This window comes from Rutilus rutilus (genome assembly GCF_951802725.1).
Source record: "Rutilus rutilus genome assembly, chromosome: 14".
Taxonomy (NCBI): domain Eukaryota; kingdom Metazoa; phylum Chordata; class Actinopteri; order Cypriniformes; family Leuciscidae; genus Rutilus; species Rutilus rutilus.
Genome location: NC_140219.1, coordinates 75,001 through 100,962, shown reverse-complemented (window position 1 = coordinate 100,962; position 25,962 = coordinate 75,001). Strand labels below are relative to the sequence as shown.

General features: G+C 46.2%; 1 protein-coding gene across 2 annotated transcripts in view; it reads right to left on the bottom strand.

Moving 5' to 3' along the window:
* Nucleotides 1-1,036: 1,036 nt before the first annotated feature.
* Nucleotides 1,037-25,962, bottom strand: part of stag3 (STAG3 cohesin complex component) — a 41,475-nt gene continuing 16,549 nt past the window's right edge. The window contains exons 9-32 of one of the 2 annotated variants that reach the window (XM_084430467.1): nt 25,699-25,896; nt 25,506-25,601; nt 20,897-20,976; nt 20,678-20,785; nt 20,500-20,584; nt 17,806-17,908; nt 17,336-17,436; nt 15,962-16,054; nt 14,211-14,303; nt 13,629-13,829; nt 12,446-12,513; nt 10,394-10,481; nt 10,185-10,271; nt 9,757-9,849; nt 7,614-7,773; nt 7,023-7,159; nt 6,713-6,814; nt 4,276-4,406; nt 4,046-4,162; nt 3,805-3,947; nt 3,572-3,653; nt 1,770-1,838; nt 1,589-1,682; nt 1,037-1,511 (exon numbers count right to left, since the gene is read on the bottom strand). In XM_084430467.1, coding sequence (XP_084286593.1) covers nt 1,464-1,511; nt 1,589-1,682; nt 1,770-1,838; nt 3,572-3,653; nt 3,805-3,947; nt 4,046-4,162; nt 4,276-4,406; nt 6,713-6,814; nt 7,023-7,159; nt 7,614-7,773; nt 9,757-9,849; nt 10,185-10,271; nt 10,394-10,481; nt 12,446-12,513; nt 13,629-13,829; nt 14,211-14,303; nt 15,962-16,054; nt 17,336-17,436; nt 17,806-17,908; nt 20,500-20,584; nt 20,678-20,785; nt 20,897-20,976; nt 25,506-25,601; nt 25,699-25,896 — 2,577 coding nt within the window. In that variant the 3' untranslated portion in view covers nt 1,037-1,463. The remainder of the gene's footprint in view (nt 1,512-1,588; nt 1,683-1,769; nt 1,839-3,571; nt 3,654-3,804; nt 3,948-4,045; nt 4,163-4,275; nt 4,407-6,712; nt 6,815-7,022; nt 7,160-7,613; nt 7,774-9,756; nt 9,850-10,184; nt 10,272-10,393; nt 10,482-12,445; nt 12,514-13,628; nt 13,830-14,210; nt 14,304-15,961; nt 16,055-17,335; nt 17,437-17,805; nt 17,909-20,499; nt 20,585-20,677; nt 20,786-20,896; nt 20,977-25,505; nt 25,602-25,698; nt 25,897-25,962) is intronic. The other variant, XM_084430468.1, reaches the window with a different exon arrangement.

Genomic DNA, 25,962 nt, shown 5'->3' with positions numbered 1-25,962 from the left:
AGAGCGCGTCTGGGCGTGCGTGGGGGCGGGGCTGCGCTTGTGGCGCGAAAATCTTACAAACGTAGTGTGTCATGTGAGCGGAAGGACCAATAGCTTTGCGCTTTGAAACGGCGGTAAAAAAAAGATGCCATGACAAAAGCTGCAAACAGTTCAAAACATCCGCCAGCACGAGCCCGGAAGGGAGTTTATGATATATGATATATGAACAAAATATGGAGCAGGAATGATTAGTGATGGGAGAGACGAAGCTGTTCGAAACTCATAACCAACTGAACCGATGATTGTGCCTCGAAACGCCACGCGCGCGACACCTGGGAAATTAATCTGTAAAATGGAATCATAAAATTGTTTAAATATGAAGTGTATGTATAGTATGAATTTGTAATGGTTGTTTTTGCTTTGTATGGAGGACGTGGCTGGTCAGCCAATGTTGTCCCCAATAAAGACCATGACAATATAAATGATAAATAACGCCACTTGAATTCTAAGCATTTTGAAGGTAATTAAAAATAATAAATTGAGACACTTTACAGCACTTTGAGACCATATATCAGCATTTCTCCTCAGTCCCCTAATAAACTAGCTGATTTTTTACATAGTTTCAGTAAAGATTCTCTCTAATGTACGTATTCTTTTCAATTAATAAATTCATTTTAGAATTTCTTTTTGTATCAAGTAGTGTCTATTGTAGTGTCTTGTTATTATTTTATGTAGATGTGTATTAATGTTAGACATTATTTTATGTAGATGTGTATTAATGTGAGAGTAAACGTTGTGGGACGCAAGACAATTTTTGAAAGAAATTCCAACAATAAAGTGAAAATTTAATTGAACCTGAATTATAATCATTGTTTGTGTGAGAGAGTGTGTGTGTGTGTGTGTGTGTGTAGAAGACTGTATTGCTCTATATCTGTTCAGTGTGTTTGATTACAAACTGACTAATATACACCGAAGGCAATAAAAGCATCTGTGAAAGGGATAAATGTGACTGACTGGTAAATCTAACATCTAAAAAATACACACAGAAAAAAGAAATAAATGTGATTTTTTTATTTTTAACAGGGATAATAAACAAAACTGTGATGTAACACTTTAAACAACATCATGAAATCAAACAGGTTTTTCTTTTGGTTTTCTTGCTCTTCTCAATCATTCAGGGTTAGTGACAGGGTTAGGGTTAGGGTCAGGGTTAGTGACAGGAACATGAACATCAGTGACAGGAACATGAACATCAGTGACATCATCAGTGACAGGAACATGAACATCAGTGACATCATCATCAGTGACAGGAACATGAACATCAGTGACATCATCATCAGTGACAGGAACATGAACATCAGTGACATCATCATCAGTGACAGGAACATGAACATCAGTGACATCATCAGTAACTAAACATCCGGAACGTCTTGCTGAATCTGAGCGTTGCTGTTCGCCTCTTAGTGAAACAGGAGATGATGTCGTCAATGAAACAGGTCCTCCAGGAAGCTGGCGGAGCCGTGAGTGGACGGCTGAGGGAACAGAGGAAGAGGATGAAGAAGACGATGATGACATCATCAGTTCATCATCCTGTGTGTGTTTAACTCACCAGAGTGAAGCCCGTCTCAGAGTCTTCATCATCGTAATCTTCGATTTCTGGCTCCTCTTCATCCTCTGAACGATCTTCATGAGCCAGAGAGAGTCTGAGCACACACACACACACACACACAGTTGCTGAAACACTGTTCTGAACACGAGTGGCTGACCCGCAGCAGAAGAGCAGGACTCACGTGCTGAGATGCGACTGCACGCTCTGAGTGAGGGGACTGAACCGCGGTCTCACACTCTTCCTCAGGAACCTGTCGCACACATGAGGGATTATTCAGATGTTGATATGATTGATATGATTTCAGCTTCAGTGTTAGACTGATGTCACTGCTGTATGAGAGGAAGGTGAGAAACTCTTCATCACATGAGCTGTGTCCTCATATCAACATTTGTGTAGCACGTGTGTCATGGTGCGTTCGAGTCCTCCTGGGATGTTGGTACGTATGAGGTGGGAAGGCGTGTTTACGACGTCACGTGTGTTCAAGACCCTCTCGTCCATTACACTAATACAGCAAGGTTCTTAAACTCTAGCTCTAGAAAATGAAGAGCAAAGAAATGTGCATCAGGTGTTTTTAATGAATCTATGAAGCCACTGCAAACTTTAGCGTTACATATGTGACCCTGGATCACCAAACCAGTCACGAGTCACACGGGTATATTTGTGGCAATAGCCAACAATACATTGTTTGGGTCAAAATTATAGATTTTTCTTTTATGCCAAAAATCATAAGGATATTAAAGCTGCAGTCGGCAAGTCTGGCAGATTGAGGGGACTTAGGCAAAGTTTTGAATGTTTACAACTCCCGTGCCCCCCCCCCCCACTCCCCACTCCCCACTCCCAGCGAGTGAGTGTGTGTGCACCAGATCTTCTGAGCGCGCCGTCTCTTCAGCATCCATCAACACCAGGACTCGGAGGAAGGGTTAGGCTGCCCTGGCTGGCAAGGGTTCGGATTAGGGTTAGGTTGGTTAGCTAGGTTAGGGTTAGGTTGGTTAGCTAGGTTAGGGTTAGGGTTAGGTTGGTTAGCTAGGTTGCCTAACTCATAGATGGCAATAACTGAGGAACTGGAAGCTTGTTAGTAGATTTTCTCTCCGCCATCACGCTTCCTCAATCCAACACACCTGCGAACTTCAGGCGTGTGCATGTGATGTTGTAACGTGCGCGAGGGGGGAGGGGGATCTGTGGCGTGTGCACGAGGGGGGAGGGGGATCTGTGGCGTGTGCACGAGGGGGGAGGGGGATCTGTGGCGTGTGCACGAGGGGGGAGGGGGATCTGTGGCGTGTGCACGAACTGTGATTGACAGTCAGATCTCACACGGCCCTGCGCTGATTGGACCAGAGGAACAGGGAGCGGTGGATTTTTGCTAAACAAATAACAGGCTCCAGGTGGAGGTAGAAGTGCGGGTTTTTTACATTTCCTACCGTAAATACATAAAACATTTATTTTTGTGAGTGAATGCAGCACAATCGCCAACATTAATGGAGATTTTCTCAATGTTTCGATTTTTTTTGCACCCTCAGGTTCCAGATTTTCAAATGGTTGATATTGTCATATCCTAACAAAACATACATCAATGGAAAACTTATTTATTCAGCTTTCATGTGATGTATACATCTCAATTTAAATAAATTGACCCATGTGACTGGTTTTGTGGTCCAGGGTCACATATTACATTTTATAATGCCATCATATTCTGTGCAGGCAATTAGCTTACTTGACTGTAAATAGAAAAGTCTAACAATATCACTGCTAAATACCTTTAAGTATTGTGGTATTCCACCATATCTCTCACTGGCACACTCCTACCCAACTCGTAAAGATCGGGGCTTAAAGAAAATCCCGAACTTCCCACTCATATTTACGACATTGTGGTGGTGTTCATGTGCATTCAACTCGTCGATACAATTTTTACAAGATGACTTGAACGCACCATTATTTACATCCTATTTGTAGCTTGGATATAAATGCATGTTTAAAGTGTTATACTCGTCTGTGAAATCAGTGTCGTCCATGTCGTCGCGATGAGTGTGTGAGATCACAGCTGCAGTTTCCACAGCACTGACCAAACCTGCACACACACACACACACACATATATCTGAATATCGAATATTTGCACACATGAATGTGTGTGTGAGAGAGAGTGTGTGCGTGTCTGTCTGTGTGTGTGTTATTGTGTGTGTGTGTGTGAGAGTGTCGATGTGTGTGTGTATGCACTGACTCTGTGTGCGTCTGCGTTTTCTCCTGGGTGTTTGAGCAGCAGACGCTGGCGTTTCTTTCGATCCTGCAGTCAGAGATCGTTCGTACATCCTCACAAAGTCACAGTTCAGGACCGAGGAACAAACGCGACGCAGATCTGCCGCCCTGGAAGAGAGAGAGAGAGAGAGAGAGAGAGAGAGAGAAACATCACACTGATGAACTCAAACATGAGTCACATGATCAGTGATGTCAGTGATACTCACAGCTGCTTGCGTTCAGGCTGCAGGAGTTTGAAACTGAATTCACTGAGAATCTCCAGAAAACTCAGATTCATCAAGTCACCCTTATCAAGCCCTTGACTGGCAAAACGGATGCCGTCCCTACGCAAACCAGAGAAACCAGTGAGAAAACGACAGAAACCAGTGAGAGAGAGAGAGAGACAGAAACCAGTTAGAGAGAGAGAGACAGAAACCAGTTAGAGTGATGAACGCACTGGTGTAACGCCAGCAGCGGCTCGCGGACGACTCGCAGGTTGATGCTGAAGTTCACCGCCAGTTTCTTTGCAAGAGATCTGATCTCCATCATCTCTTCATCACGGCAGTCCTGCTCAAGCCCTGAGAAGAGCTACTCTCACACACACACACACACACACACACACACACACACACACACACACACACAACAATGAAGAGAGATGATGCAGAGGTTGCTGACTGAAACTACACACTCTCACAATCACAATCACACAAACACACTCCCTCTCACACGCACTCCCTCTCACTCCCTCACACGTGCACTCCCTCTCACTCCCTCCCTCTCAGTCCCTCACACTTCCTCTCACTCTCACACTCCCTCTCACTCTCACGCGCACTCCCTCCCTCTCACACGCGCACTCCCTCCCTCTCACGCGCGCACTCCCTCACTCTCCCTCTCTCACACTCCCTCACACTTCCTCTCTCTCACACTCCCTCTCACACTTCCTCTCACACACTCCCTCTCATGCACCCTCCCTCTCACTCCCTTCACACTTCCTCTCACTCTCACTCCATCTCACATGCACTCACTCTCACTCCCTTTCACTCACACTCTCTCACCCCCTTCACACTTCCTCTCACTCCCTCCCTCTCCCTCCCTCCCTCACACTTCCTCTCACGCGCACTCCCTCTCTCACATGCACTCCCTCTCTCTCACAGTCCCTCTCACTTCCTCTCACTCTCACTCCCTCTCATGCACCCTCCCTCACACTCCCTCTCATGCACCCTCCCTCTCACGCGCCCTCACTCTCACACTCCCTCACACATGCACTCCCTCTCACGCGCCCTCCCTCACACTTCCTTTCACTCGCACTCCCTCACACTCACACTCACATGCACTCCCTCTCACTCTCACGCGCACTCCCTCACACTTCCTCTCACTCGCACTCCCTCACATGCACCCTCCCTCTCACTCTCACATGCACTCCCTCTCACGCTCTTCCTCTCACTCCCTTCACACTTCCTCTCACGCGCACTCCCTCTCCTCTCACTCTCACTCCCTTCACACTTCCTCTCACTCTCACGCGCACTTCCTCTCACACTCCCTCTCACTCCCTCTCACCCCCTTCACACTCCCTCTCACTCGCACTCCCTCACACTTCCTCTCACGCGCACTCCCTCTCACTCTCACTCCCTCTCTCACATGCACTCCCTCTCTCACATGCACTCCCTCTCACTCACACTCCCTCTCACATGCACTCCCTCTCACACGCACTTCCTCTCACTCTCACTCCCTTCACACTTCCTCTCACGCGCACTCCCTCTCTCACATGCACTCCCTCTCACTCTCACTCCCTCTCTCACATGCACTCCCTCTCACTCTCACTCCCTCTCTCACATGCACTCCCTCTCACTCGCACTCCCTCTCACTCACACTCCCTCTCTCACATGCACTCCCTCTCACTCTCACGCGCACTCCCTCTCACTCGCACTCCCTCACATGCACCCTCCCTCTCACTCTCACATGCACTCCCTCTCACGCTCTTCCTCTCACTCCCTTCACACTTCCTCTCACGCGCACTCCCTCTCACACTCCCTCTCCTCTCACTCTCACTCCCTTCACACTTCCTCTCACTCTCACGCGCACTTCCTCTCACACTCCCTCTCACTCTCACTCCCTCTCACCCCCTTCACACTCCCTCTCACTCGCACTCCCTCACACTTCCTCTCACGTGCACTCCCTCTCACTCTCACTCCCTCTCACACGCACTTCCTCTCACTCTCTTCACACTTCCTCTCACGCGCACTCCCTCTCTCACATGCACTCCCTCTCACTCTCACTCCCTTCACACTTCCTCTCACGCGCACTCCCTCTCTCACGTGCACTCCCTCTCACATGCACTCACTCTCACGCGCACTCCCTCTCACTCGCACTCCCTCACACTCACTCTCTCTCACCCCCTTCACACTTCCTCTCACTCTCACATGCACTCCCTCTCACTCTCTCACCCCTTCACACTTCCTCTCACATGCACTCCCTCTCACACACTCCCTCACACTTCCTCTCACGCGCATTCCCTCTCTCACATGCACTCCCTCTCCCGCTCACTCCCTCACATGCACTCCCTCACACTCGCACTCCCTTTCACTTCCTCTCACGCGCACTCCCTCTCTCACATGCACTCCCTCTCACTCCCTCACACTTCCTCTCACGCGCACTCCCTCTCACTCTCTCACACTCCCTCTCACCCCCTTCACACTTCCTCTCACATGCACTCCCTCTCATGCACCCTCCCTCTCACACGCACTCCCTCTCACTTCCTCTCACACGCACTCCCTCTCACGCGCACTCACTCCCTCACACTCCCTCTCACTCACACACACTCCCTCTCATGTGCACTCACACAAATATTAACACACACACACTTACACTCACACACACACACACACACACACCTGCTGCAGACACAAGCACACAGTTCTGGCACTTTCCACAGAGCTGATCATCTTGGTTTTGCTGAGAGTCTCTTTGATGATGTCACCGAAATCCCTGTAGAACTACAGAAAAAACACACAATACATTTATTAAATATTGGTGCTTTTACCTGAAGCCACTTACAAATAACAATAATACAAGCAGAAACAATGAAAAACACAAGCGGACCAAATAAACAAGAACAGAAGCTCATGTAAGATTAGATGCTTGGAGACACTGATCTGATCTGAATAATGACACTATTGTCTGAATGTTGATGAACACACACACCTTATTGTAGTATTTGAGTATGTCTGTGGCGGCTCTGAGCTCCAGGACGCCGTATATGATGAGTTTACAGTATCCAGCCAACTGTATCCTCCTCTGCAGCAAAGCAGCCATCTTCATCTCTTCATCCTCATCCTCACCTGCACACAATCATCATTACACACACCGCTCACCACATTACAGCTGATGAAGGAGTTCATTTCAAATGCAGAGTGTGAATCAACAACGTGTGTGTAAATACTTCAGTAAGAATGTTTTCATCAAACACGACAGCTTGAGGAGAAAGATACATTTTTAAAGTGTTACGTGTGTGCGTACATGTGTGTAAGTATGTTGTGTTTCTCTTTGCGTACATTAATTTGTCGTGAGTCTGTGTGTATGAGTGTGTGCACGTGTGTCTGTGAGTGTGCGTGTACAAGTGTGTCAATGTTTGTCTGTGTGTGTGTGTGAGAGTGTGTGTATGTACATGTGTACTGATGTTTTTCATCAGTGTTACATCTGGGAAAAAAATGGCTAAAAATGGCTTTTTTTTTATTCTTTTGAAAAAAGCTTGATTAAGTGTCTAGGTTTGGTCTGTTGAACACACACATGTACCGTTCAGATCTTCGTCGGCGTCACTGAAGACGTAATCGATGATGAAAGAAGCCATTTCTGCTTTCAGAGACTCGTCAGGACTGAAGCGCTGCAGCGGCGAACCCTCTCCTTCGCACACACTTCCGAACACGAGCAGCACGTCACACAGACACACAAACGCCTGCAGAAACACACACACACACACACACACACACACACACACACACAGCATTCGCTCTAAAGGATGTCTGACACGATGAACAAACACAACATGTGATAAAACACACAATATATACAGTGTTTGCATTTACCAACATACTCCTGATTAATCAGTCCATCGGATCTCTCACTCACTCACACTGAATCACTCACACACACACACACACACACACACACACACACACAGCATTCGCTTTAAAGGATGTCTGACACGATGAACAAACACAACATGTGATAAAACACACAATATATACAGTGTTTGCATTTACCAACATACTCCTGATTAATCAGTCCATCGGATCTCTCACTCACTCACACTGAATCACTCACACACACACACACACACACACACACACACAGCATTCGCTTTAAAGGATGTCTGACACGATGAACAAACACAACATGTGATAAAACACACAATTAGGGCTGTACTGTCCTAGTCGATTAGTCGATTAGTTGGTCGATACGTTCTGGTTCGACCAAAATTCTGATTGGTCGATTTTCTGCCGCGTTTATTTCATCAGTTTTGCCGCGCTGAGGCGCGCTCATTTCATCAGGTGGAAAGCACTAACTGCTAATGGGGGTGTTTTCAGAATACCCTTGTTTCACTGTAACAGTCTGTCTTCAAAACACCCCCCTTGTTTTCACCTTTTTTGGATTAGTCCAACCCAAGAGAGAGCGTCGAGCGTAGACGGTTTGATGCTGAATATTATTTATTTAATTGTGAGAGCGTTTAATAGTCAGTCCTCTTCTAACATGTCAACAACAAAGAAATCGACAGTGTGGCAGCATTTTGTTAAAATTGATAACAGGAAAAAGGTCGAATGCAAAGTTTGCAAGCAACAGTTTTCCACAGCTTGACGACTAACATGACATATCATCTACTGTAAAAGTGGTAAGCTCACTTGTCTGCGTTAACTTGCCCTGTCTGTTTTGAGTAAGCTATGAACATATCAGAATTTGCATATTTCAATGTTTTAGTGTGATAACCTAACTTTCTTATTTTTTATTTGGAGCCTAATACGCAATTGCGCTGTGCTGTTGGTTGTGTTAGTTTTGAGCCTATGATGCTTTATTTTTCAGTTATGCACTTTATTTCGTTTCTGCTCTTGATCTGGTTTGTTTAATAAATATTATTTTTTTATTAAAGTGGACGTGCCTTTTGTGTTTATTAAGAGTAAAAGCTTTAAGTTAATAGTCTATTCGTGTCTCAGCTGCGAAGCTAACGTTAAGCTCATCAGCCTCGCTCGGTGCGAGGACATGCACGGTGAAATGATAGTGTCTGACTAATAATAACTTATTATTATAACATATGACAAAAATAATTGTCTAAATTATGTTGCATATTCCTCAACAGTTCTTGTGATGATATCACTAGTTGACAACATAGTACTATTTTCGGAAATCATAAGCTATGATATTGCGCATGTGCAGGTGATGCAGCGCTGTCAGAGCCGGCAGACTCGAGTGTCAGACTCATTTCAGTGCAAAATAATTAGGTCAAAAACGATTTCATATACTGCAAATACCATATAGTTGTTTGTTTATTTATAATTCATTTAGGCGGACAACAAGGCTACCAAGTACTGCGCACAGTGCACATCTAATTAATTTAACGTTTTTTTTTCTAACGTCACTTTTAGTCGAAAATTTCAGGACTTCAGTCGACCAAGATTTTCTTTGGTTGAGTACAGCCCTACACACAATATATACAGTGTTTGCATTTACCAACATACTCCTGATTAATCAGTCCATCGGATCTCTCACTCACTCACACTGAATCACTCACTCACACTAAAACACACACACACACACACACACACACACACACACACACACACACAGAGAGAGTGAAACACACAGAGAGAGAGTGAAACACACAGAGTTAAACACAGTAACACACACACAAACACACAGTTAAACACACACACAGAGAGAGCCGTACCTGGTTCCTGACGCGCCTCTGAGCCACGGACAGACAGCTCACACACACCACACAGAAGCAGTGGAGAGACTTCAGCACACGCTTCAGCTCCACCTGAGACACACACACCAGTTCAACATCAGCAGGAACACACACACACACACACACACACACCACACAGAAGCAGTGGAGAGACTTCAGCACACGCTTCAGCTCCACCTGAGACACACACACCAGTTCAACATCAGCAGGAACACACACACACACACACACACACACACACACACACACACACACCACACAGAAGCAGTGGAGAGACTACACCTGACAGACACAACATTAGAAAGATCAACACTCTTCAAACTCCTCACACTCTCACACACACACATCAGGGCAAAAGCTTCTGAACACACACAGGAGGAATGAACATGACGGACAGAGAGACGCACCCTGTGTGTTTCTGCAGTGTGTTGCGTGATCATCACTCCTTTCCAAAACAGATGGAAGGCTGCGCACTTCAGAGCTGGAACCATCAGCTACATACACACACATACACACAACTTACATTGTCATAATAAGACAGTTTGCGCATGTGTGTGTCTGAGAGTGTGTGAGAATGTGTGTTTGATAAGAATGTGTGTTTGTGTGCATCTGGGACCTTTTCGTTGATTTCTCTCGTCTCCACTCCCATCTTCAACAGTTGAAAGCAGAACTCAAACAGGTTTCTTCCAGTCATATCTCTGGCACTGATACACACACACACACACACACACACACAGTTAAGATGCTTCAACACTATACTAACATAAATCACATACGCACACACACACATACACAGACACACTCAGACACAGTTAAGATGCTTCAACACTATACTAACATAAATCACATACGCACACACACACATACACAGACACACTCAGACACAGTTAAGATGCTTCAACACTATACTAACATAAATCACATACGCACACACACACATACACAGACACACTCAGACACAGTTAAGATGCTTCAACACTATACTAACATAAATCACATACGCACACACACACGCACACACACATACACAGACACAGTTAAGATGCTTCAACACTATAGACCCCTTCACGGTTGACGTCACAGGAAAATTCGCAGTGCGCAGGTCGGGGTCAGAAAGTTCATTCCATCCCACTGAATTGTGTGTTAACCAGAGAATTTCTCGTCAAGAAAACAATGCCTACTTGTTGCGTCGTGGACTGTGAAAATCACACCAGTTGTGGAGTCAAGTTTTTCAGGATTCCTGTAGGATCTCATCCGTTTAAAAAGACTTTTTTTTACAGTCTATGGTTCAGATAGATACTGCTATCTGCTAAGTGGCATGACACAGGTCACAATTAATGCCAGATATCGAACTTCACCTAACTATTAAACCAGTCTACAGTTTACAGAAAACATTTATTTACTTACCAGGGCTTAACTATACCGTTGTTGTCACAATAACTGTCAATAACACAATAACACTACAAACACGAGCATCTTTGATCGTAGCATTGTCCCAGTCTGCCCGTTTATTATAAAAAAAAAAATAATACACATACTTAATAGTGTTAAATTTGAAAAAATACTGCTCGATAGAACTGCTTGGCTTGTTACCACAGTTATCTGCGCGCTTCCTCGGCGATGAAGTTCCACATTTGGATGGCTATCCAACACCAAAATGCATGCAGCAAATAACCCGTTCACAATATTTTCTTCAGATAACTCCAAATTTCTCCCACACACTGGACTTGATTTTTGATGACTGTCGACAACTTTACAATCTCCACTAGCTATTCTTTTCTTCAACTCCTCAGCACTCTCTCGACGACTGCAAGCAGATCGCGCGCGCGGTTATGAGGGATTTTTAAAAGTGAAAGTATCCTATAGGTAACGTTATAGATCCTGGGAGTGGTGGCGCGTGGCCACAAATAAACTGATGTGGATTTTAAATTATTTTATCAACTTGAAATACAGGCATATTATGTGTTCCTAAAAATATGCATATATTTTTACGTTTGCATGTGATTGTTTTAAACCCGTGTTTCCCCCGTGTCCGACCCCAATCCGACACAGTTGGATATTTTTCACCCGTTTGAGCAAAATTTGCGGGTCACCCGTCCGAACCCGTGCAGGACTCTAATCAGGCAGACATTCGCCATTAGCTAAAAGAAGTTTATTATGGTTCTGTTCCCGTTCCTGTGATGGCAAAGACAGTGCATACCCTTGACACTATATGCCGGTCTATTAGCCGCACCATTTTTCTGACCCCATGCTCCGCGCGCACCCAACCTAGGCGTTCGATGTTTACTAACATTGAAGGGGTCTATACTAACATAAAACACATGCACACACACACACATACACACACACTGTTAAGATGCTTCAACACTATACTAACATAAATCACATACGCACACACACACACACACACACAGACACACACACACACTGTTAAGATGCTTCAACACTATACGAACATAAATCACATACGCACACACACATACACACACACTGTTAAGATGCTTCAACACTATACGAACATAAATCACATGCACACACACACACACAGACACACTCAGACACAGTTAAGATGCTTCAACACTATACTAACAAAATCACACGCACACACACATATACTCTCTCTCACACACACACACACACACACACACATATGCTCTCTCACACACACCTGCTGAAGATGGCAAGAACGTTCAGAGAGGAAGCTGCTCTGTAGAAATCATCTTCATCAGCCGATCCCTGAGAAACACAAACACACTTATGAACTGATGCTGTTTACATCCGTGTATTTAAGCAAATGTTAAAATATTGCATATAAAACGCTGGATTGAAACACAAAGATGCACTTAAATATTAAAATGTGCATAAACATATATGTACTCAATTGAGGTGGATAATTTCTAATACCTTTTCAGAATAAACCCCTCAGAACCTTATGTGCCTCAGCGGAGGCTGTGATTGGATAACTGGAGTAACCAGTGGACCAATAGCATCGCAGCATCTCTAATGTTGGTTTGGTGTTTCTGAAACGCCGGAGTCGAAGTGTGTGATCAGAATGATTTGGTTTAATTCCCTCCAGAAGCATCTCACACGAGTGTTTACTGTGTTTCGTCGGACGCTCGGAGACACACTCGTTCATGATGGAGGGAAAAAGAGCACGATTCCAGAAACTTACACTTTTATTACTGATATTTTACACCAGGAAGTGATGGTTTTGTTCTCCTGAACACATGGGATGGAAACGCTGCTTTATTCACAAGCGTTTAATGAGATATTCCAGTTTTGTTCATAAGTTCGGATAGAAAGAGAAACTGTGAGAAAATGAACAGCTGACTAACCCTAACCCGAACTAGCTAACCCTAACCCGAACTAGCTAACCCTAAACCGAACTAGCTAACCCTAACCCGAACTAGCTAACCCTAAACCGAACTAGCTAACCCTAACCCGAACTAGCTAACCCTAACCCGAACTAGCTAACCCTAACCCGAACTAGCTAACCCTAACCTCTGCATCTCGGTGAGTTTCAGGACCTGCAGGATCTCAGTGAGTTTCAGGACCTGCAGGATCTCAGTGAGTTTCAGGACCTGCAGGATCTCAGTGAGTTTCAGGACCTGCAGGATCTCGGTGAGTTTCAGGACCTGCAGGATCTCGGTGAGTTTCAGGACCTGCAGGATCTCGGTGAGTTTCAGGACCTGCAGGATCTCGGTGAGTTTCAGGACCTGCAGGATCTCGGTGAGTTTCAGGGCCTGCAGGATCTCGGTGAGTTTCAGGACCCGCAGGATCTCGGTGAGTTTCAGTACCTGCAGGATCTCGGTGAGTTTCAGTACCTGCAGGATCTCGGTGAGTTTCAGTACCTGCAGGATCTCGGTGAGGTTCGAGCTGAACTTCTCCACGGTGGAATCCAGCATCTGACTGACGGCTCTCTCCACACGCCCACAGAATGAGTAACAGTCACTGCAGAGCACACACAACACTCGCACACACGCCTCCAGCACACACTCCTCACGGTGCTTCAGCATGATGTCACACACCTGAGACAGCAGCAGATCCAGACACTGACACACACAGACAGACGAAGGGCAGAATATTATATATTTGAATGCATCTCATATATATGACTAACAATATTTGTAGTTTTTTTGGTATTAAATGTCACATTGCAGGAACTGCACAAAAGCCAGTAGAGGATCAAAAATGGTGTATGACATAAAATAGTGACCAGTTGCATTTAAAATTACCATTATACATGTGCAGTTTAAACCTAATGCTATAACTTTTCAAATTCCAACAACAGTTCATAAAGGTAATTTATCAACAGATTCAGATGCAACCGTTGCAGTGGCAGTTCATGCGTGAACAAGGCATTTACATTTATGAACGTGTGAGTGTATATATATATATATATATATACACTGTCAGTGATCAGAAACTCCTACTTTCTCCAGGCGTCCGGATGTGCCGTAAACCTCCAGCTGGAAGAACAGCGGCGCTGAGAGCAACCGGCTCACCTTACCCACATCTGCAGAGAACTGAGGAAACACTGAGTTTAATGACTGCATCACGTCTCTGTCTGAAGGCCACGACACACACAGTAAAAGATCTAGTGGTGACGAAAGCTGACTGTCTCCTCGTGTCATCTTGAACACCATGGCCAGTGGTGTAGTCCCTCACTTATGGAAACATTCCACAGTTATTCCAATACCTAAAAAGAGTTCCATAAAAGCCCTAAACGATCTGAGACCTGTTGCACTCACCTCTCTTGTGATTAAGGCAATGGAGAGAATTATTAAAAACTATATTACTAAAGTAACCGACTTACAGTTGGATCCACTTCAGTTTGCCTATCGCACGGGTAGAGGGGTTGATGATGCAAAGGTGTTTATTACAGACCTTGTCCATAAGCATCTTGAGTCTCCTAATACCACAGCCAGATTATTGTTCGCTGACTTTTCTTCGGCATTCAATACCTTACAGCCACATATTCTGGCTGAGAAACTTATTAGTCGGTTTCACCTGGAGGACCAACTGATTTTATGGATAATTGATTTTTTGACCAATAGGTCTCAGAGAGTGCTGGTCAATAACATACTTTCTGACCTCCTATTTACTTCAACTGGCTCTCCCCAGGGTTGTATCCTTTCACCTCTGCTCTTCATTTTGTATATTGATGACTGCAGATCTAACCTACCTGATTGTCATCTAATTAAGTTTGCTGATGACACCGTTTTACTGTCTCTGCTCTCAGGCCCTTTACAGCATCATGGCCCAACACTTCAGAAATTTGTCGAGTGGTGTGACATCTCTTGTTTGGAACTTAATGTGAATAAGACCAAAGAGATGGTGGTAACCTTTTCTAATAAGCAGAGGCAGATGGCTATGGCAGCCCCTACTGTTATTCATGGAAAACCGATTGAGATTGTCAAAGAGTACAAGTACCTGGGGACAATTTTTGACAGTCTGTTTAAATTTTCTTCTAATACAGAGGAGATATTGAGGAAATTCCAGCAGCGGCAGTACCTTTTAAGGAAGCTTAATTCCTTTGGAGTTAGTAAGAACATTCTTATCATGTTCTACTACTCCTACATTGAAAGTGTTACTACATGTTCTATTGTCTGCTGGTTTAATTCTATTAGCCTTCATAATAGAAATAGTCTGGAGCGTACAGTTAAAGTCTGTTCAAAAATAATTGGACTCCCTATTAGGGCTCTTTCCACTATAAGTGATCAGCAAACATTGAGATTGGCTGGAAGGATTTTACAAGACATTTCACATGTCATGTTCTCTGTTTTTGAGTGGCTTCCTTCAGGGCGACGGCTTCGTTGCCCACGTTGTAGGACTCAAAGGAGGAAGGCAACCTTTGTTCCAAAATCAGTGCAGCTTTTAAATTCTCAACCATTACTGGCCCCCTGGGTTACCAAGTCGTGATCTTAGTGAGCTATTATTATTGATTTTTTTTTTGTACTCCGTATATATATAATTACGTATTTATTTATGTGTGTGTGTCAGGGCCTTCAATCCATCCAAACACAAACCAGTCGTGCTTTACCGGTTCATTACTGAGTGCTGTAATCTATCGCTAGCCCGTTAAATCTCTGCTAGATGATCTGAATCTTAAAACAGGCAGAAACGGTGTTTTATCTCTATCTGTGATGATGATCATGTGAGATCAATGACGCTCGAGACTCACCTTCGCCAGTAACTGAGGAAACACAGGGATGAAGTGATTAGTGATGCGCCTTCGTTCCTGGACCTGCAGACGCTTCTCCCGCGCAGTCACAGTCTACACACACACACACACACACACACACACACACACACGTTTGCCAAGATGATAACTGAGCGAAGCGTGAGACAAACTAATCTGAAACGAGTGATTACAGAAATCTTTGAGTTGAAAGTGAGCTCATGCTGATTGCACGTCAAATAATAGATCATGAAAACAATCGACTAATTTAACTATTAATTTAACTAATTTGATTATAGATTAATTTATAGATTAATGATGTCTGTGAACAGAAAACATCATAACGATGTTTTATGAACAAAACACATGTGAGAGAGTGAGCGGCTGCAGGAGAAACCTCTGGTGTCACTGTCAGGTGCAGGTCATGATATTAGACTGACTGTACATGGAAAACAGCATGGGTTAGGGTTAGGGTTAGGGTTAGGGTTAGGCATGCAAGTGGATCTATAAAAGGCAAGGAGCGTCTTAGATTTAGTGTGAAGAAATGACAGTTCATACAGTTTTTAACTCTTTCCCCACCAGTTTTTTTAAATAAAAGTTGCCAGCCACTGCCAGCGTTTTTGGTCATTGATACAAAATTTCATGGCCGACAGAATCTTTTGTTGTATAAATATCTGAAAAAATAAATAAATAATCATTTTATTTTAGCTTCATGCACTCCTCTTTTATCAACACTTGAATGTGGGTAAGTTTATTTAAAAAGACAATATTTGAGCAAAAAGAAAACAGATCGAGTCCATCAACACCTCAAAGCTTCAGTCCTGTAGCTCATCCTGGGTCAACATTTCATTCAGGAACATTAGACAGGTTTAATTTATAAGATGTTTAATGTTTGATAAGCGCTTTATATTTTACATGTGCGTCAGCAACGCTTCCATCGCTTGTTTCTGCTTCTTCTTCTCCTGTGTTTTGATCAGTAGATGTGTAACAGCGCCCCCTACTGTATAACAGTGAAAACACGGATTGCTGGGAAATTCCATCAATGGCGGGGAAAGAGTTAATTTAGCAATTTACAAGCCATTGTTTCTATTTTGTGCATAATGTATAACATTGTATGTATTATAGACACCTTCAGTTTACACATTTATTTGAATGGCAACATTGGGCTGGATGTGGAATAACATACTTTACAAATAAATGTTTAAACCAGCCCAGGGTGGTTAATCTGATTAATCAAAGTAATAATAGGCCAATTAATTGATTATCAAAATAATCATTAGTTGCAGCCCTACATTAAAGTCTTGTAAGATGTTAATAATCCAGCTGCTGTACTGAAGGTCTTACACACACACACACACACACACACACACGTCTCACCTTCCTGGTGGAGCGTGAGGGGGGGGGCGTGGCCTCGGCTGCCTGTCTCACTGCACACATCATGATGTCAATCAGTGCACTCTCCAGCTCGTCCTCCACACCTGCACACACACACACACACACACACACACACATCATGATGTCAATCAGCGCACTCTCCAGCTCGTCCTCCACACCTGCACACACACACACACACATCATGATGTCAATCAGCGCACTCTCCAGCTCGTCCTCCACACCTGCACACACACACACACACATCATGATGTCAATCAGCGCACTCTCCAGCTCGTCCTCCACACCTGCACACACACACACACACATCATGATGTCAATCAGCGCACTCTCCAGCTCGTCCTCCACACCTGCACACACACACACACACATCATGATGTCAATCAGCGCACTCTCCAGCTCATGCTCCTTCCTGCAGTGCACACACACACACACACACACACACACACACTCACCTCCTTCCTGCAGCAAGAGTGATGTCATCACATCCCAGTCTTTTAGCTCCGCCCCTGCAACGTCCCACAGACTATCGACTAGATACGCAGCGTGATCATGATACTGACACACACACACACAGAAGACATATAACACACACATATCTCCAGTCACAGGCTGTTCATCTGCTTAAAATATCAACATACAGTGAAGTACGTGAACACCAGGAGCCTCATTTACGAAACGCAAGAACGATCAGATTTAATCCGAAATTACATGGAATTAGTCTTGCATCAAAATTGAGGAACAAACTGGGGTTTATAAAGGTGTGTGTGAGTGTGCTCTGAGGGTGTGTGAGTGTGTTCTGAGGGTGTGTGAGTGTGTTCTGAGGGTGTGTGTGAGTGTGCTCTAAGGGTGTGTGTGTGCTCTGAGGGTGTGTGTGAGTGTACTCTGAGGGTGTGTGTTCCGAGGGTGTGCTCTAAGGGTGTGTGAGTGTTCTGAGGGTGTGTGAGTGTGCTCTGAGGGTGTGTGTGAGTGTTCTGAGGGTGTGTGAGTGTGCTCTGAGGGTGTGTGAGTGTGCTCTGAGGGTGTGTGAGTGTGTTCTGAGGGTGTGTGTGAGTGTGCTCTGAGGGTGTGTGAGTGTGTTCTGAGGGTGTGTGAGTGTGCTCTAAGGGTGTGTGAGTGTTCTGAGGGTGTGTGAGTGTGCTCTGAGGGTGTGTGTGAGTGTTCTGAGGGTGTGTGAGTGTGCTCTGAGGGTGTGTGAGTGTGCTCTGAGGGTGTGTGTTCCGAGGGTGTGCTCTAAGGGTGTGTGAGTGTGTTCTGAGGGTGTGTGAGTGTGCTCTGAGGGTGTGTGAGTGTGTTCTGAGGGTGTGTGTTCCGAGGGTGTGCTCTAAGGGTGTGTGAGTGTGTTCTGAGGGTGTGTGAGTGTGCTCTAAGGGTGTGTGAGTGTTCTGAGGGTGTGTGAGTGTGCTCTGAGGGTGTGTGAGTGTTCTGAGGGTGTGTGAGTGTGCTCTGAGGGTGTGTGAGTGTGCTCTGAGGGTGTGTGAGTGTGCTCTGAGGGTGTGTGAGTGTGTTCTGAGGGTGTGTGTGAGTGTGCTCTAAGGGTGTGTGTGTGCTCTGAGGGTGTGTGTGAGTGTGCTCTGAGGGTGTGTGTTCCGAGGGTGTGCTCTAAGGGTGTGTGAGTGTTCTGAGGGTGTGTGAGTGTGCTCTGAGGGTGTGTGAGTGTGCTCTGAGGGTGTGTGTGAGTGTTCTGAGGGTGTGTGAGTGTGCTCTGAGGGTGTGTGAGTGTGCTCTGAGGGTGTGTGAGTGTGCTCTGAGGGTGTGTGAGTGTGCTCTAAGGGTGTGTGAGTGTGCTCTAAGGGTGTGTGTGTGCTCTGAGGGTGTGTGTGAGTGTGCTCTGAGGGTGTGTGTTCCGAGGGTGTGCTCTAAGGGTGTGTGAGTGTTCTGAGGGTGTGTGAGTGTGTTCTGAGGGTGTGTGAGTGTGCTCTGAGGGTGTGTGTGAGTGTTCTGAGGGTGTGTGAGTGTGCTCTGAGGGTGTGTGAGTGTGCTCTGAGGGTGTGTGAGTGTGTTCTGAGGGTGTGTGAGTGTGCTCTAAGGGTGTGTGAGTGTTCTGAGGGTGTGTGAGTGTGCTCTGAGGGTGTGTGTGAGTGTTCTGAGGGTGTGTGAGTGTGCTCTGAGGGTGTGTGAGTGTGCTCTGAGGGTGTGTGAGTGTGTTCTGAGGGTGTGTGAGTGTGTTCTGAGGGTGTGTGTGAGTGTGCTCTAAGGGTGTGTGTGTGCTCTGAGGGTGTGTGTGAGTGTGCTCTGAGGGTGTGTGTTCCGAGGGTGTGCTCTAAGGGTGTGTGAGTGTTCTGAGGGTGTGTGAGTGTGCTCTGAGGGTGTGTGAGTGTGCTCTGAGGGTGTGTGTGAGTGTTCTGAGGGTGTGTGAGTGTGCTCTGAGGGTGTGTGAGTGTGCTCTGAGGGTGTGTGAGTGTGCTCTGAGGGTGTGTGAGTGTGTTCTGAGGGTGTGTGTGAGTGTGCTCTGAGGGTGTGTGAGTGTGTTCTGAGGGTGTGTGAGTGTGCTCTGAGGGTGTGTGCTCTGAGGGTGTGTGCTCTGAGGGTGTGTGTGAGTGTGCTCTGAGGGTGTGTGAGTGTGTTCTGAGGGTGTGTGAGTGTGCTCTAAGGGTGTGTGAGTGTTCTGAGGGTGTGTGAGTGTGCTCTGAGGGTGTGTGTGAGTGTTCTGAGGGTGTGTGAGTGTGCTCTGAGGGTGTGTGAGTGTGCTCTGAGGGTGTGTGAGTGTGTTCTGAGGGTGTGTGAGTGTGTTCTGAGGGTGTGTGTGAGTGTGCTCTAAGGGTGTGTGTGTGCTCTGAGGGTGTGTGTGAGTGTGCTCTGAGGGTGTGTGTTCTGAGGGTGTGTGAGTGTGCTCTAAGGGTGTGTGTGAGTGTTCTGAGGGTGTGTGAGTGTGCTCTGAGGGTGTGTGAGTGTTCTGAGGGTGTGTGAGTGTGCTCTGAGGGTGTGTGAGTGTGCTCTGAGGGTGTGTGAGTGTGCTCTAAGGGTGTGTGTGGGCACTAGTTTCCTTCAGGTACAAACATCCACACCAATCAGTGAAAGTCTTGGCAAAAAACATTCATGCATTCTTAAGTGAAACTAAACACTTTACGGTCACTGCATGCACACGGATCATGTGATCTGTGAGAGGAAAGAGAGAAGCAGGTGCATGATGGGATTGAGTGGTTCACCTCGCTCTTAATGAAGAAATGAGCCAGCAAACGGAGAAAAGAAACACTGCGTTTGTCTGAGCGCCCATCTAACACACTGCACAGCCTGCACACAAGATCACAACACATGACGGTCCGTGACGTGTGTGTGTGTGTGTGTGTGGAGAGATGATGATGATGATGATGATGATGAACGTACGTGTGGTACAGGAAAGCTCCGGCTGCGCAGGCGAGACCTCTGTGTGTGGAGAAAACCAGAGGATACACAGCAGCGCACTCCTCTTCACTCAGGCCCTCTTCTGTCTGCCTGCACACACACACACACACCATCAGTGCTGATGTTTATAAGCATAAACATGCGTTCAGCAGTGACATCACTTCCTCTTGAGAACCGGATGGAGCTCCAGCTGAAACTCACTGTTGGATGAGCAGCAACAGCTTCACTGCTTCCACAGCCACATCTGAGTCTTTATCCAGGATCATACACACCATCCGTTCCTGAGGAGAAACACACACCAGAGTCCTGCACGGGTCAGATTTTGTAAATCCGCACCCGCCCGTACCCGCAGTGCTTTAAACCGCACCCGACCCGTTTTCCGACAGCAGCACTAATTAAAATCCGCACCCGACCCGACCTGCTTTAAATAAAACCGACACCCGACCCGCACCCGAAATAAAATCAGTTTAGCCAATCACATTATAGACACACAACTAGAAAAATGTTTATTGCCAGGTCATACAGAAGTTATTACATGAAAATTAACACAAGGACAACTTCAGCCGAAGCTGTCAAAAGGCCGGTACATGAAGAACATGGCAAACGTAAAACTGAGTAGCCTGTAACATCTTACCAGTCAAACAGACGCGGCTACAACACTATATGCCACGCAATTTCGTCTAGCCTACATTTGACCATTTTGGGCTCAAACACGCCCTGCACACCACACATAGCCTACTTAGCAGTCTTAAGGCCATTGCACACTGAGTCCGAAATTCGCATCCGAAATTTTCGCACGTTAAAAAAAAAATTCGACCTCACGTTATGTCAATCACGCTTGCACACTGTCTACGAAACTTTCGCCCGTAATAAAAAAATTCGGATCGGGTTCGATTTTCTGCGTTTTTCGCATCCACAGCCAGTGTTTTGAGAGGTTTTTTGACAATTCAGAGCCACCGTACAAGCGAACGACAAAATCCAGAATGACGTCTGACAAGTTGATACACTTCGTCTCGCAGCACAAGTACTGTATGAAAAACAAAATGCGGATTACAAAGACACTGAATAAAATATAACCTGTATACAGCTGTTCTGTCTGCCCAGCGCTTCTGCCGGCCGCGTGTGTGTGTGTGTGTGTGTGTGTGTGTGTGTGTGTGTGTGTGTGTGTGTGTGTCCGTCCACATGCCAGTCTCTGTTCAGGATCGATTGGTTCACGGAAATTGGTGGTCTTCTTTTTAATATGTGGCTCCAGTATCGCTAGCAAAGCATCAAACTGTTCCACTGACATTCTGAGGTAAATTTTTAATCGCTCGGGATAATAGCAACTCCTTGATAAGGAGGTGAAACTCTCCTTCCTCTCGGCGCAATCTCAGGATTGGATGGACCCAATATTTCCTCTTTCTTTTTCTCTTTTTAAGAAGAAAGAGGGCAAATCATCCTCACTGCTTGACGAATCCATTTTGTATTTTTTGCGTTTTTTTCCGCAAAGGTTTAATAAATACGCATCGGACTCAGTGTGCAAGGTTTCTGTGCGTGACGAATTTTACTGCTGACGAACACGAAAAAACGCATATGAAAATTTCGGACTCAGTGTGCAATGGCCTTTACATTTGAAAAATACTGCTCGATAGAACTGCTTGGTTTGTTACCACAGTTATCTGTGTGCTTCCTCGGCGATGAAGTTCCACATTTACGGCTATAATCCAACACCAAAATGCATGCAGCAAATAAGCCTTTCACAATATTTTCTTCAGATAACTCCAAATTTCTCCCACACACTGGACTTGATTTTTGATGACGTATTGTAGACAACTTTCACAAACAGCACTCGTACTCCACACGCACTCCACACACACACACTGCACTCGCACTCCACACACACTGCACTCGCACTGAACACACACACACACTGCACTCGCACTCCACACACACTGCACTCGCACTGAACACACACACACTGCACTCGCACTCCACACACACTAGGGTTGTGCTGATAGACGATAGTATCATGTATTGACGATAGTCAGAGATATCGCTGATGGCTTTGACGATATCACTACGATAATCGTTTTACCATTAATGTATTAAATTATTATTATTATTATTATTATAATAAAGCTAGTATTGTTATTAAATTAATATTAGGAACTACAATTAATTTGCCTTGCCTAAATCCATAATGACATCACCACATAGCCTAACATAACAACATCAACGACACGCGCGTATGAGGACTCCTCTAAGAAACGGGGTGGTGGTGGTGGCGCAATGGATAAGACACATGCCTTTGGTGTGAGAGACCCGGGTTCGAATCCACTGTGAGACACCAATGTGTCCCTGAGCAAGACACTTAACCCCTAGTTGCTCCAGAGGTGTGCGACCTCTGACATATATAGCAATTGTAAGTCGCTTTGGATAAAAGCGTCAGCTAAATGAATAAATGTAAAATGTAAATGTAAGAAACGTTTTTAAAACAGACAAAAAAAAAAAAAACTACACACACTGCATTCGCACAACACTAACCTTGTGCACACACACTACACACACACTACACTAACCTTGAGCACACACACTACACTAACCTTGTGCACACACACTACACACACACTACACTAACCTTGAGCACACACACTACACACACACTACACTAACCTTGAGCACACACACTACACTAACCTTGAGCACACACACTACACTAACCTTGTGCACACACACCCTGAAGCGGCTGATGAACTCCAGCTTGTACAGCTTCTGGAGGGTCAACACACACTGCACTCAAACTCAAATGTTCTGAATGTTCTGATCCAATCTGACCTCTGACCTGTAATGCTGCCTGGATCATAATCACACACTGTTCGCTCGTTGGCCAGAGGAGAACTGAGACTGAGTTAGGGTTCTCCCAAGGTTTTTTCCTCCATTCTGTCACTGATGGAGTTTAGGTTCCTGCCACTGTTGCCTTGGCTTTTGGCTTGCTTAGGTGGGGACATTTAATCCTTACAGTCCCTGTAAAGTCAAAATTAAGTATGTGTTCTGAGTTTGTCACACCACAGAAAAATGTGTTAATAGCCACCCAGCCAAATTTGAATGATAAAAAAAAGCAGCCAAGTAAATAAAATAAGCGATCAAAATCTTGAAAAAAATGAGCAGTGGTCTCTGCTCTCAAACGCTGGGGCGTGTCCGCTGGGGGCGTGTCCGCTGGCTGCGCTGAAACCACGCCCACTCGCGGGAAAGTTGACTCGCGGGCATGCACTGCCGATCATGGCACCAGCTGTCGTCGCGACGGGAGGATGAAGGCCGAGGCGGGAGATAGTCGGTTCAGCCCCATTCACCAGTAACAGCAGATTATCAGTGAATCCCAGTTATCTCCGACGAAAGTTTATAAAACTATCCTGTGTAAAATGACCACTACAGAGGCGGGTGTTGGTGGTGATCCTCAGCTCTCCATCAAGACGGCTCTTCACAAAATTAATCCACCTCTTGTTGATATGAATCGTTGTTCGGAAATTTAAATAAGGACACCGATCTGTTTTGTAAGTGATCGCATCCAGAAAATACGCATTTCCGTGACGAAGGCATAGCTGGCTAGCAAACTGTAGGCTGTAGTAAATCGTACTGACAGTAACTCGCGATTGAGCGGCGAACTGATAGGGGCGGGGCCAGGAGCTCAGCGGCTCATCGACAGTAGGGGCGGGGCCAGGAGCTCAGCGGCTCATCGACAGTAGGGGCGGGGCCAGGAGCTCAGCGGCTCATTGACAGTAGGGGCGGGGCCAGGAGCTCAGCGGCTCATCGACAGTAGGGGCGGGGCCAGGAGCTCAGCGGCTCATCGACAGTAGGGGCGGGACCAGGAGCTCAGCGGCTCATCGACAGTAGGGGCGGGGCCAGGAGCTCAGCGGCTCATCGACAGTAGGGGCGGGACCAGGAGCTCAGCGGCTCATCGACAGTAGGGGCGGGGCCAGGAGCTCAGCGGCTCATTGACAGTAGGGGCGGGGCCAGGAGCTCAGCGGCTCATCGACAGTAGGGGCGGGACCAGGAGCTCAGCGGCTCATCGACAGTAGGGGCGGGACCAGGAGCTCAGCGGCTCATCAACAGTAGGGGCGGGGCCAGGAGCTCAGCGGCTCATCGACAGTAGGGGCGGGGCCAGGAGCTCAGCGGCTCATTGACAGTAGGGGCGGGGCCAGGAGCTCAGCGGCTCATCAACAGTAGGGGCGGGGCCAGGAGCTCAGCGGCTCATCAACAGTAGGGGCGGGGCCAGGAGCTCAGCGGCTCATTGACAGTAGGGGCGGGGCCAGGAGCTCAGCGGCTCATCAACAGTAGGGGCGGGGCCAGGAGCTCAGCGGCTCCAGTGCGTCATCGAGTCACCGTTTTAGCCCCGCCCAAAAAATCCTGAACACAGCAACGGTGAAAAACTGTTTAACGGTCTAACTCCACAGTTCAGTACTTCACAGGTCAGTCTTTGTACTGTGTTTTAGCAATACATTTCTAACATTTATCATGTGTTTAGATTTTTTTAGAATTGCCTTTACAGGGACTTTAAGGTGGACGATGATGCAATTTTCTTCTAGAAACAAACTTTGTTGTATTATTTTCATGTTATCACTGTGAAGCTGCTTTGATACGATCTGTGTTGTAAAAAGAGCTATATAAATAAAGGTGACTTGACTCCACACACACTGCACGCGCACTGCACTAACCTTGCGCACACACACTGCACACACACTCCACACACACCCTGAAGCGGCTGAGGAACTCTTGCTCGTATAGCTTCTGGAGGGTCAACACACACTGCAATCACACAGACACACACACTCACCCTGAAGCGGCTGGTGAACAGCTCAAGGCGGCTGATGAACTCCTGCTCGTACAGCTTCTGGAGGGTCAACACACACTGCAGACGCACCGCTGCTTGCTGAAACACACACACACACACACACACACACACACACACAGTGTGACTGTACAAGCTCTCAGATCTGATCATCAGTGTGTGTTTCTGCTTAGCGCACCTTGTCATGCAGCATCCAGCCCACGTATTTGAGGTGTTCGTCGTTGAGGAAGCGCACGGGATTGTCCCGGATCCACACGCCCATCTCCTGCATACACACGGCCCGGATCTCAGGGACACGGTCCCGGTACCGGTGCACGAACACACCCTTGAAGATCCCGTTCATCAGAGAGCGCAGGTCCTCCTGATGCTCCAGCAGCTGCGCACACACACACACACACACAGTTTATAGCTAATATGTGTGTGTGTGTGTGTGTGTGAGGTG